Consider the following 12,065-nt stretch of genomic DNA (forward strand, 5'->3'; position numbering starts at 1 on the left):
GAGACTTATACCTGTACTTGCCAGCATCGCCTATGGAGCTTTTAAAAAAAGTGACATCACATTAGCTATCCTCCAGTCATCTGGTACAGAAGCTGATTTATATGGTAGGTTATATACCACAGTTAGTAGTTCTTCAGTTTCACATTTGAGTTCCTTCAGAATTCTTGAATGAATACCATCTGATCCTGTTGACTTATTACTGTTTAATTTATCAATTTATTCCAAAACCACTTCTAATAACACCTCAATCTGGGACAGTTCCTCAGATTTTTCACTTAAAAAGAGTGGCTCAGGTTTGGAAATCTCCCTCACATCCTCAGCTGTGAAGATCACAGTAAAGAATTGTTACTTACTATAATTGGAGGCTCCTAGAGGGGAGTGGTTGCTATCTGTATTCCACTATCCACCCTCCCTCCCCTCTGCTTCAGATCCAGTTGGATTGTAGTAAGAGGAGGAACTGGAGAGGTGTTGACGCGAGCTGCCTCTTATAGCCTTGGTTGGGAGCACAAGGAGAGCTACTGCGGGTGAATGGACCCTACTTTGAAGAAATTCTGGACTCGGGCACGTGGTGCACATGCATACCCATGTATGGAATACAGATAGGGACCACACATCTTGAACCTCCAGTACAGTAAGTAAGCTCCATTTCTTCTGTAGGCCTCTAAATTGTCTGAGAAGACACAATATTTAAATATGGCTGCTTGTGTTCCTTTTAACATTAAGGTTGATTAAAAAGAGGGGAAGAGGTGTTGCACAGGAAACTTGTGGGCAGACAATCCATCCGTGATGGTCTTCCATTCGCCTTTGCAAAGGGTCATGGACATAATATACTGACCTTTACTTTGTTTCATGGATTTAGTTTTAGCTTTAGCTTGTTTACAACCTTTATTTTTTTTTTAAATTTTGTGGATTGAAATCACTTATCCTCTTTATATAAACTGACAATATTTAGCCTCTACTCGTGGGCCAGTTTATCCTATATTGGTGCATTTAGCCTCCTATTGATATTAATATTATGAAAAACAGCAATTGTGTGCAATAATCAGATCGTGATATACCTTTCTCCAAATACCAAAAGCAATAATGACTTCCAAAGCTGGGAAAAGGGTATCTGTGTCTGTGTTTCTTCCCCCCGCCCCGCCCCTACATTCCTTGGAGAGGCAAGGCACCAAAAAGCAAATCAGAATATATCTAACAGCAGTTCCCATTCAGAGAATTGTGACCTGAGGGTGCTAGCACTATCTCACTTTCTGCTGTAGCCTACCTACTGAATGAGGCCCCTGTCCTGCAAATAGGCACATAATAGCCACATTGATTTCAATGCGTAATGTTATTCATGTGTATGAGTGTGTTTTGTAGCATTGGGCCTGCAGTCTGTAAGCACCAATCATCCAGTTCTTTTTTTTTTTTTTTTCAAATAAAAATTTATTTGAATTCTGTCCTTTTAGAAAATATATAGGGTGTGTGGTTGAAATACTTATTTTGGAAAGGGGACTGTTAATGTACTATGCTGGTTGGTTATTAAATTGTTTAGTTTTAAAAGATTAACTTATTTTTGTTTTCTTAAAGTTCTGACCCTAGCCTCTGGTCCTGAGCTGGGGCAGCTTACCTTTTTGGGGCTGGTGGGAATAATTGATCCTCCAAAGACTGGAGTAAAAGAAGCTGTCGCTACACTTATCGCTTCAGGAGTAGCAATAAAAATGATTACTGGAGATTCACAGGAGACTGCAATTGCTATTGGTATGACTACACCTCTTCCTCTCATTTTTTGACATGTCAGATGCCATTAACTATCTTATTAATTGTTACTCTAAAATGGTTTGTGGTGCAAATAAATAGAAGTAAGGTTTTTTGAAATTTACAAATATATAGACTATATACAGTTTGTATTTTAGTAGACATAAGATTGTCAAATGTGATGTAACAGGAAAGAGTGTATTTTAAACTGAAAAAGCAGCAAAGAATCCTGTGGCACCTTATAGACTAACAGACGTTTTGGAGCATGAGCTTTCGTGGGTGAATACCCACTTCGTCGGATGCATGTTACCCAATGAAGTGGGTATTCACCCACGAAAGCTCATGCTCCAAAATGTCTGTTAGTCTATAAGGTGCCACAGGATTCTTTGCTGCTTTTACAGATCCAGACTAACACGGCTACCCCTCTGATTTTAAACTGAGTTTCCCTTTAAACTATAGCTGTCTGAAAATTGTTCTTATACCTAAGATTTGCTGTAATTGAGACAATTTTAGTTTAGTTTAGTGTGGTTTTTCCCCATCTAGCAGTAATGCATGCTCAGTCAATTCAAGAGTTCATTTTTGTAGTGTTTTTTCCCTTTCTGGGAAAGTGGGGGCCTTTCACATAGCAGCAAGGGAGAAACAAACACTTAAGAAAACGGGCCCAGGTTACTCAGAGCAGGTATGGTACCAGAAATTATTTCAAACTTTTTTGTATATGAGACTGGATTTCAAGTTGAAAGTGGCTTTTTTGTTTTTGTTTTTAAACTTTGAACAGGTTACTTAGTTGACTTCTGTACTTTATTGGTTTACAGAGGAGCTTGTCACAGAGGGGAATTCTTTGTGTGGGCTGATCATGAAGCTTTGTAAAGGGAGTTAAATTAGATGGAAATTTCATTTTTTCCTGAGGCTTCTCTTCCCTCCCCCGCCCCCCCAAATTCCCGTTTTATGAACCCATCCTTTCCTCTACCTGTTCACATCCATGTGCTAATTTCCTATTCCTTTTTTTGGATTGTAAGCTCTTTGGGACAGGGACTGTCATTTTTGCTACATTTGTACAGCACCTAACACAATGGGGCACTGACCTGCTTGAAGCCTCTAGATGTTGATGCAAATATAAACATGTAATCAGAATAGATTTCATGAGACATTTGTTATTTCTCAAGAGTTTAGGTAACTACTCCAGTCTACTGATTCCATAATGAGTTATGAAGCTACTGGAGTAAACATACATGTAGCAAACGTTAAGGCAGAATAGAGGCACAAAATCTTGTATTCCTTATACTAGAAAAACTGGTAGTCTGTTAAATCACTATCTTTTTATTTATTTATTTATTTTTAATTTCTTTCCAGCTAGTCGCCTTGGGTTCTATTCCAAAAATTCACAGTCCTTCTCAGGAGAAGAAATAGATGCTTTGGATATTCAACAGCTTTCACAAATAGTACCAAAGGTTAGTATAACACCTCCCCCCTCGCGCCCCCCCCCCCCGGACTAATTACAGTTCTGTAATAAAAGGATGTAGCCTATGCTGACAGAAACGTTCTTATTTATAAAGAACTAAACAGCTATATTTCCTAAGAAACTGACAAGATGGTTTTAATAGAAATTGATGATGCAGTAAATTATGAAAAGCCAAACCCTCTAATTGAGGAACATGGAAACTGTCATAGCAGACCAGGCCAGCTGTTCACTATGGGCAAGTTTACACTTCCGCTTTAGTTGATCTAACTTGCATTGCTCAGGGGTGTGAAAGACACACAACCCCCAACAGGATTGTCCTGGAGTCTCCAGGAATTAGATTAATCTTTAATTAAGATAATGTCATGTGACGAAACTTCCAGGAATTCGTCCAACCAAAGTTGGAACCCTGCCCTCAAGCAACGCGAGTTATAGCAACTTAAGTGCTGTCCACACCAATGCTATATTGGCAGGGGAGTGTTTCCCACTGACCAGAATAATTCTGCTGATGGGAGAGCACTCTCCCGTTGGCATAGAGCATCTTCACTAGAGGCATTACAGCGGCGCAGCTGCATCGATGTAGCGCTTCTAGTGTAGACCTGCCCTTAGTCTGACCATGTCCAGATGCTTCAAAAGAAGGTGCAAGAACCCCTGTCCTCAGTAATTAGGGAATAGCTTGCCCAAAACTTTTTCTTGATCTTTCTCTCTCTCAACTAGAGACTGTCATATGAGAGATGAAATGAGATTATATATGATATGATATGAAGTATGAAGCTTTATATCCCTCCCAAACTTTGGGTTTTTTAAACCTTACTGATTTAACGTTGGATGTTTTCATTATCTGTATAATCAATTTTTGAGTGCTGCTGATCTCTTAGCCTCTGATACCTTGTGGCAAAGAGTTAATTGTGCATTGTGACAGGTTTCCTTTTTTAATAGATGTGTTCAATTTCATTGAATGGCCTCCTGTTTATCCTTTCCCATGAAATGAGAATAAAAGTTCCCAATCAGCTGTGTACATACTCTTCGTTATACCTTTGTCATGTCTTCACTTACTCACCACCTCTAAACTGTGCCAATCTTTTTAGTCTCTTCTTAAGAAAAATTTTCCATGCCTTTAATTTTTAATCAATCTTTGAATTACCTCTAACAAACCAGTTATTTGCAAAGTATCATTAACTTGCTTGACTGATGAATAACCTCATTCAGTTTGCAATTTTGGCAGTTGTTAACTTTGCCTCTTAATTTTAGTAATTGAAAATTAACTTGAGGCTCAAACTTAACTCTTCCACAACGTTTGTTCCAAAATATTGTTTTATTTATAAAAGAATGCTAGTCTGCAAAAATGAAGACTGCAACATTCTTAATCTGTGACCTTTTATTAACATATGACTACCATGTAATCTGATTACTATAAACCTAACTCCCTAAATACTCCTTCTTGAAAGCTAATTATGTGGGGATGTAGTTCTTGCAGTATAAATTTCAGCTCTTTAATTTCTCAAGTTTTCAATGTTCATTCTTTATGCTCTTCCTTTGATTAGATTGCAGTGTTTTACAGAGCCAGTCCCAGACATAAATTGAAAATCATAAAGGTATGTTTCTCCAGAAGTAGAAGTGCAGGATAACTGCTAGAGACCTTATTTTATAATGTATTTACTAAAACTGTCACAGGTTAAGAGATGTCATAATGAAATAGGTTTGAAATGTATTTGGTTGTGAAACAAATTTATTTGAAAAGAAAAGTTGGGAAACCTCACAATGCCCAGTAGAGAGACTACATGCAGCTGCTATTGGGCAGCATAACACTTTTTCAGATGCCAAAGGGTCAACTGTGATTCAGTGTCACATTGCAGTTGAATTGACTAGTAATTTATGGGAATCCATGTTTCTGCTGCATCCCAAAGCAGAATGAAAAGGCATGGATTTCAAGCCAATTCTGTGGTGATGCTTCAGTTCTGAAGCTAAGAAAATAGCTAAAGTGATATAGAAATATTAGAAGAAAAGTAAATAAAGCATGACTACAGAATAGAGATGTTCTCAAGATAACAATTAGCACAAGCAAAAGAGCAAAGATAATGAAGAAATCAAACATTAAGGAACAGTTGGAATGTAATTGAGAGAAATATGGGAGAACATGGACTGTTTGCTTTTTTGATTATTTCTTAAATACAACTTGTGAGCAAGCTCACTTCTCTGAAAGCATAGGTTTTTAGCTGGGCTTCCTGGGAAGGAGTACAGTAACTTTAGATTGAGGTGTGGTGGCTTTTTTAAGAGAGAAATCACATGTAAGAGCTCACTTAAATGGAAACATAATACCATTTTTATAGTTAAATGACATGATTGTAGATACTGTTGCCAGGATAGTGGTGTGGACCAGATTGCTCTGATCATTGCCTTAAACAAATTATTTCCTTTTTTGTAGTCCTTACAAAATAATGGTGCAGTAGTAGCTATGACAGGAGATGGAGTGAATGATGCTGTAGCTCTGAAGGCTGCAGATATTGGAGTGGCAATGGGGCAGACTGGAACAGATGTTTGTAAGGAAGCAGCTGATATGATCCTAGTAGATGATGATTTTCAGACAATAATGTAAGTTTCTGATTTTCTGCAAGTATTCAACAAGTCTTAAATAAAAAAAAGTGTTAGGAAATCACTCCCTCCCCTGCCCCCCATACTTTGCAAAAGGGTATTTCCTTCTTGTACATTTAACTGCAGTTAACTTACTAATTCCTATGCACATCCTAAGAAAATTGATCTTTAGTGCTGATTAGTTTGTACTGCAGTCTAAAAAACAACATTAATGCCTTTATTCAAACCATTATTTGCATGGGTTCTAAATAAGCTTTATATGTTATCTGGTTACCTTTCATAAGCACTTGGGCAGCTTGTCAGCAAGAGTATGAGGATTTCTATGGAGGGAGTTGTAGGGGGAGAAGGGAGTCTGTTCTTAATTTTAATACCAATGTGCATCTATTTAAGCCTTTAGGCCTAGTCTACACTGAACTTTTTTTCCCCCTTAACACTTTCTGCTGGTATTAGTGGTGGTAATTGAGAGTGGAGTGCAGAAAGGACATCCATATGTTAACCATTGTAATATGAACTGCTCCGAGCAAGTTTAGACCATGTTGGCGTTGTATGTGCTTTAAAAAACAAAGGTGTCTTCTATGTAGTAGTATTACTACAAGTGGAGCTGCAGTGATGGGAAACTGAAAGAGAAGTCTAGCATAGGCACAATTAGCTTAAAAGTTAAACCTTTCTTTTATTTATGTTCAAATAAATCAAGGTGTACCTGCTGATGATGCATTCGTTCCTCTTAGAAGGAACAAAAATCTCATAGTAAAAGTTGTTTTGAAAGCAGCAACTGACAACTCTCTTTGATTTGGGTTACTGTTGTAGTCATTCCTACAAAACATTGTTAGTTGAAAAAACAGCGATGGTATTTTGGCTTAAACCAAAATAAATACAAGATGGATGGATGAGTCTCCAGCCCCATGCAAATGGAGCTTGGGAATGTTTGACATCTCCTCTTGAAAGAAATTTACTCAAACACATCTATCCTTATACTATAGCAGGAGTACGCTCCGTTGCACTACACTAGTATTATTTCTGTCATTGCCTGCCAAACTCTACCTTCCAGCTGGCAAAACAAATTTTCATCCTCCCTATTCCTAGTCTGTGCTTCTGATTTCCACCTTTACCTTTTTTTTAAGATTAAGCTATTTGTAAAACTGAACTTGTTTTTCATTAAGTCTGGGGAAAATAGAACAGGAGAATTTCAGAACAACACACCTGGGGTTTAGCCAACTTTTGCATAAATGATACACTTCAGCACTTACAAGTGTTTTCACATTGATAGATTCCGAGGCCAGAAGGAACCATTGTGGTCATCTGGTCTGACCTCTTGTACGACACAGGCAATCAAACTTTGCCAAAATAGTTCCTAGAGCATCTTTTAGTAAAAGTCCAATATTAAGGATTTTAATCTTGATTTTATTTCCGAGAAGAAAAGAAACTATTGAAATGTCTACAGATAAAAGTATTTGCAGGCATGATATGATCAGCTCCTTGTATGTAACTAATTTATTATCCTTTTTATGTTTCTGCTTGCTTCTATTCATGAAGACAAGAATAGGGATGATATTATTGTCTTATTTAGATAGGAGCCCTGGAGTCAAACACAGCCATCTAATCTACAGTATATATAAACTCCTCAAGTAGCCTTATAAATTTCAGATAAGTTAACTTGGTTATGCTCTAACCCTTAAATTCTGAAACTAACCCTCTGAAACTCTTCAAGATGATTATTCCCTAAAGGAATATACTGTGATTTTTTTAGCTGCGTAGCATCGGGAAATTCCAGTTTCTTGTGCAAATGGGTTAAAGGTGGCTCTTCAAGATCAGGTATTAAGGTCACCTGTAAGTGATTTTCTTTTTTTTAAATTGTATCCTCTTATTTTGAAAGTCAAATTGTAGCAGAGCTGGAATGAGAAATTGAATATGATTAAATTAGTAATAATAGAAAAGCTGAGTAAGCATGATTATAATTGCCTGAGTGGAATAGAAGGCTCCTTAACACATTTTGTGAAACTTGAAACTATTTATTTAAAATATAATCAACTGCTGGAATTCACTTTTTCTCAGAATAGCTTAATATTTTAAGCTTTTTTATGTTCCCTTCATTAGTCTAAGTATTTTGTTTGTTTGTTTTTTTAATTGCAGGTCTGCAATTGAAGAGGGTAAAGGAATTTATAATAACATAAAAAATTTTGTTAGATTTCAACTAAGCACGTAAGTTTGCAACATCATTGCCAATGTCAGAAGCTTCCAATTGCACTGTAAATGAGTTAAATTTCATACTGCACAGAACCAAACGTGATAAATATTGGTGTAGTGTACAAGCATTGGCAGTGGTATACACTAGGTTAGAAAACACATTGACCATTATTGTGAAAGTTTCCTAATCCTTTCCCCCTCCCCCCCATTTTCTATTTTGCTATTAGTATTTACTTAGTATGACTTTGGTCAGTTTTTAAAAACAGCAAAATAACCAATCTTCTGATACCTTAACAACCGCCCCCTCTAAAATGAAAAGAAACTACTTAGCCATTCTCCTGCCAGTCTGATCACCCTATAGGGTCATGGTTGGAGAGGTGCATTCCCTCTGGCACAATACCCCTTCCTCTCTCCTTGCCTGGATCACACACATCAATCACATGGGGAGGCTGATAAGATTGGAACATACCTCAGCCTCCCCTAGCCACCTACATCCAATTTGTGAGGGAGGCGGGATGAATTAGTTGGCTGCCACCAGCCAGCCCCATTCACCTTGAAGTATAAGCATTACTGGACACACACCAATGATTCTTGGTGCTGTGTAGGTGGTGTAGTTATCAGAGCTTTATTTCCAGGCTTGCTGTGGGTCTAACCTATCATCTTCTGGGTTCAAGACTTTTTTTTTTAACCTACGTCACAGTATTCTGCAGGCTTGGTAGGTGAGGATAATAAGGATGTGTGTTTTTTTGTTATTTAAAAAAAAAAAAAGGGAGGGTGTGCAGAGGAGATAACAAATGTCAATAAATATTATTGCAACTTGTGGCTATACCTGGGGTATACGTGAGCACAAGACCCAGGAGGGACCAGTGAACTCAGCCTAGTGTTTTCTTCGGTCTTTGCAAACAGAGTGGTCCCTTGTCTGTGCTTCATTTCCCCTTTGCAGGAGAAGTGTAGTAGGATTCAGCAGTGGGCTGAATCAGGAATCATTTCTTGGTTGTAATGTGAGGCCAGTTAATCTTGCACTAGACCCAGTTAGTTCCTAATAGTTTGGGGAGGTCAGTCCCCCTTCAGTATTAATAAAATTAGATCCTGCCTCTTTGATTCCATTCAGCTGTCTGTGTTTTCCTGTGTCCTGATCAGTATGTAGAGGGAAGTGTCCCAATTCCTGAGTAGAATTTCTTTTTAGGAAGTCTGGGTAGTATTTCACTTGGTTGATTAAGGTTATTAGTCTCTCAAACTAGCAGTTCCACCTTAAAAAAATTAATCTAGTGGTTTGCATTCCAAGGAACCTAGTTAAAAGTTCAGCTTTCTACACCCTTTTTCCCAAACCAACACAACAAAATATGCACATTACCTGTTGCAAAATATATTAAGTTGTTGGGTGTAGACCAATGATACCTTTTAAAAGATTATCTGGAAGTTTGGGAGTCCTTGTAGGACTAAGACACTGATTTTTTGTGTTGCATTAATATAAAGTACAAAACTTCCATATTTTAAACAAAATCTGTTTTGACAGATTAATTAAAGTGGCCCCAATGCTTTGCCTTGCAGAGTTAGGGTTAGTTTTAGTACTTGATTTAAAAGCGATCTAAACATAACATACCTAATTTTCAGCACTTGAAGTGTTGAGTTAAAAGTATTATCAACTAATCTTCAGGAATGTGCCATGCTGACAATTTTATAAAATGACTTTTCTCAACAGGAGTATAGCTGCATTGACTTTAATCTCTCTGGCTACTTTAATGAATTTACCTAATCCTCTCAATGCCATGCAGATCTTGTGGATCAATATTATTATGGATGGACCTCCAGCTCAAAGGTAAAATACTATTTTAGCCTCTTGATGGAGTCTGATTCCAGCAAAATAAACAAATACCATGATCTTTTCAGAAAAGAGCAACTTCTTTAAAGTGACCTTTTAATGGGTACATCTAAAAACTGGGGGAGCATCTTACTTGTGCAACATTGCTACCTATTGTAATGTTTGTAGCATAGCTCTGTATTGTTATCCCTTCTGTTCAATGTGTATAAAGAATAAGGAAGACTGACACTTCAAACTGCAGTGTCTCCCGTACGCTGATGACACTTGACTTTATTTCCTTCCCAACAAACCCCGATTCTGTTGCTCTGCTGCTTTCTGCATAGCTGGTTGAGAGAGGGATCAGGATAAAAATGAGCTGGCCATAACTTCTCCTTGATAAGGGAGAAGTAACTCTTCTTTTTTTTTTTTTTTTTTTTTCCCTAAAGGAATCTGGAGCAATATGAATATGCTCCTTTATCCCACTAGAGTTTGGTGGTCTCTACCATATAAAGCTCACCCTTTATTTTGGTCTGATTCTGATCTAATAAGTGATCTATTAAGGTTCTGGTAACAATAGTTTAGAGTTCTGTCTGTGACTGCCCTAATCAAGAAATAGAATAATGCTTCAGGTACCATACAGATAGATATATCACTTCAGAGAAGAGGGATATTTGTTGTCAGAAGGACGTGGATCCTTCCTACTGAACAGGGGTGATAGCACCTTCCTAGACAGGGTCTGGACTTTGGCAGGGGGACAGGCTACCCTAAGTGGTGGCAGTGACCCTTCCATTGTAATTCTTCTTCTGATGCAGCGTTCCATGGACTACTAGACATCCCTAGTTTTTAAGGGATCTTAGAAGAGTTCTGCATGATGATCAAAAGGGTTGAGTTTACAGCTTATAGGACTTCTAAAAGTGTGTGCCAGGACAGAATCAGGTGAAGGGTGACTACTCTGAGGAGGCACTTTACTCGATTGAAGAGGAACGTGGTGCAAACAGTCTCCCTGTGTGTGGGAGAGAAGAGTACACCATTAGTTCCAGATTAGGGGAGTTTAGACATTAGATACACAGGTTAAGAGCAAACCTTTTTCTGCTACTGCATGTGTGGCCTATATTTTAGACTTTTAGAAAGTACATAGGAGCTATGGTGATGGGACTATAAAAATTTAAGATGCAGGGAAATGCCTACATTAAGCGAAAGAGCAACCCTGCAACTCTAATACTGTATAGCACTTAATGTGGAATAATAAGTACTTGTATGCTTGAGAGGACTCTTGTTTACAGGTCTATTCAGAAAAGCAGTTAAGTAATATTGAAAGAGCATTCTCTTTTTGAATTATTCACTATTGATTCGAAATCTTATATTTTGGTGATAAATCTAGTATTCTAAAATGTCATGCTTTTATTTATTTATTTATTTTAAAGCCTGGGAGTGGAACCTGTGGATAAAGATGTTATTCGGAGTCCCCCAAGGAACCTGAAGGACAGCATTTTGACCAAAAACTTGATAGTTAAAATACTAGTTTCATCAATAATTATTGTGTTTGGAACACTGTTTGTCTTCTGGAGGGAGGTATGAAAAATGGATCAGTGTTATAGCAATAAGTGAAATGTCCTTTATAGCACAAATCCCATTAATATTAGCAGTTAAATTAAGAATGTGCATAAATTTGAATTTTTAGTTAAATCAGAAACTGTTTCATCCCAAATTGTATGCTGGGCAGCCAGATTGTAGGGAAGAATTTCAAAGAGGTTGTTGAAAGAGAGAGCTATAATAGTAATAGGTGTGGTATTAAAAATAGACCCTCTTTGGGCAGGCACCCTGTGGGTGCTCCACTTCAGGTGCACATGCACCTCTCAAGCCTTTTAATTGGAGATTTTCCATTAGTAGTGTCTGTTTGGCCTGCACATGCGTCCTGTGCCACCTCATGCTGTGCGCCAAGCCTAAATAGGGATGTATGGGCAAATCACCCTCAGTTCCTTCTCAACTACCTTGGCCTGAGACAGGGCTTACACTCAAGGTGACAAGTGAAACGTTGATATCTTGTGTACTGTTTCCTATGGAGGCTTTTGTGTAGCATTAGCTTAGTGCAGAAGCCACCCTGCCCCTTCTCACCCTGAGCCGTGTCCTCGGCTCCCAGCCCTGCACCTGGCCCCAGCCTGGCTCCGCTCCTGGCCTTGCCCCCACCCTCAGCCGCTGGCCGCGGCTCCATTCCCAGGCCAGGGTTGGGGACGGGACTGGGAGCAGAGCTGCACTTGGCCATGGGCCCGACTGTGGCGCTGCTCCCGCCCCCAA

General features: G+C 38.4%; 1 protein-coding gene across 3 annotated transcripts in view; it reads left to right on the forward strand.

Annotated features, from left to right (window-relative positions):
• ATP2C1 (ATPase secretory pathway Ca2+ transporting 1) overlaps positions 1-12,065 on the forward strand; it is a 117,659-nt gene that overhangs the window by 98,448 nt on the left and 7,146 nt on the right. For all 3 annotated transcript variants that reach the window (XM_039523302.1, XM_039523304.1, XM_039523303.1), the window contains 7 exons: positions 1,570-1,740; positions 3,088-3,185; positions 4,738-4,788; positions 5,619-5,785; positions 7,916-7,984; positions 9,672-9,788; positions 11,195-11,342. In XM_039523302.1, the coding sequence (XP_039379236.1) occupies positions 1,570-1,740; positions 3,088-3,185; positions 4,738-4,788; positions 5,619-5,785; positions 7,916-7,984; positions 9,672-9,788; positions 11,195-11,342 (821 nt within the window). The remainder of the gene's footprint in view (positions 1-1,569; positions 1,741-3,087; positions 3,186-4,737; positions 4,789-5,618; positions 5,786-7,915; positions 7,985-9,671; positions 9,789-11,194; positions 11,343-12,065) is intronic.

The sequence above is a fragment of the Mauremys reevesii genome, linkage group 2 (genome assembly GCF_016161935.1).
Source record: "Mauremys reevesii isolate NIE-2019 linkage group 2, ASM1616193v1, whole genome shotgun sequence".
Lineage (NCBI taxonomy): Eukaryota > Metazoa > Chordata > Testudines > Geoemydidae > Mauremys > Mauremys reevesii.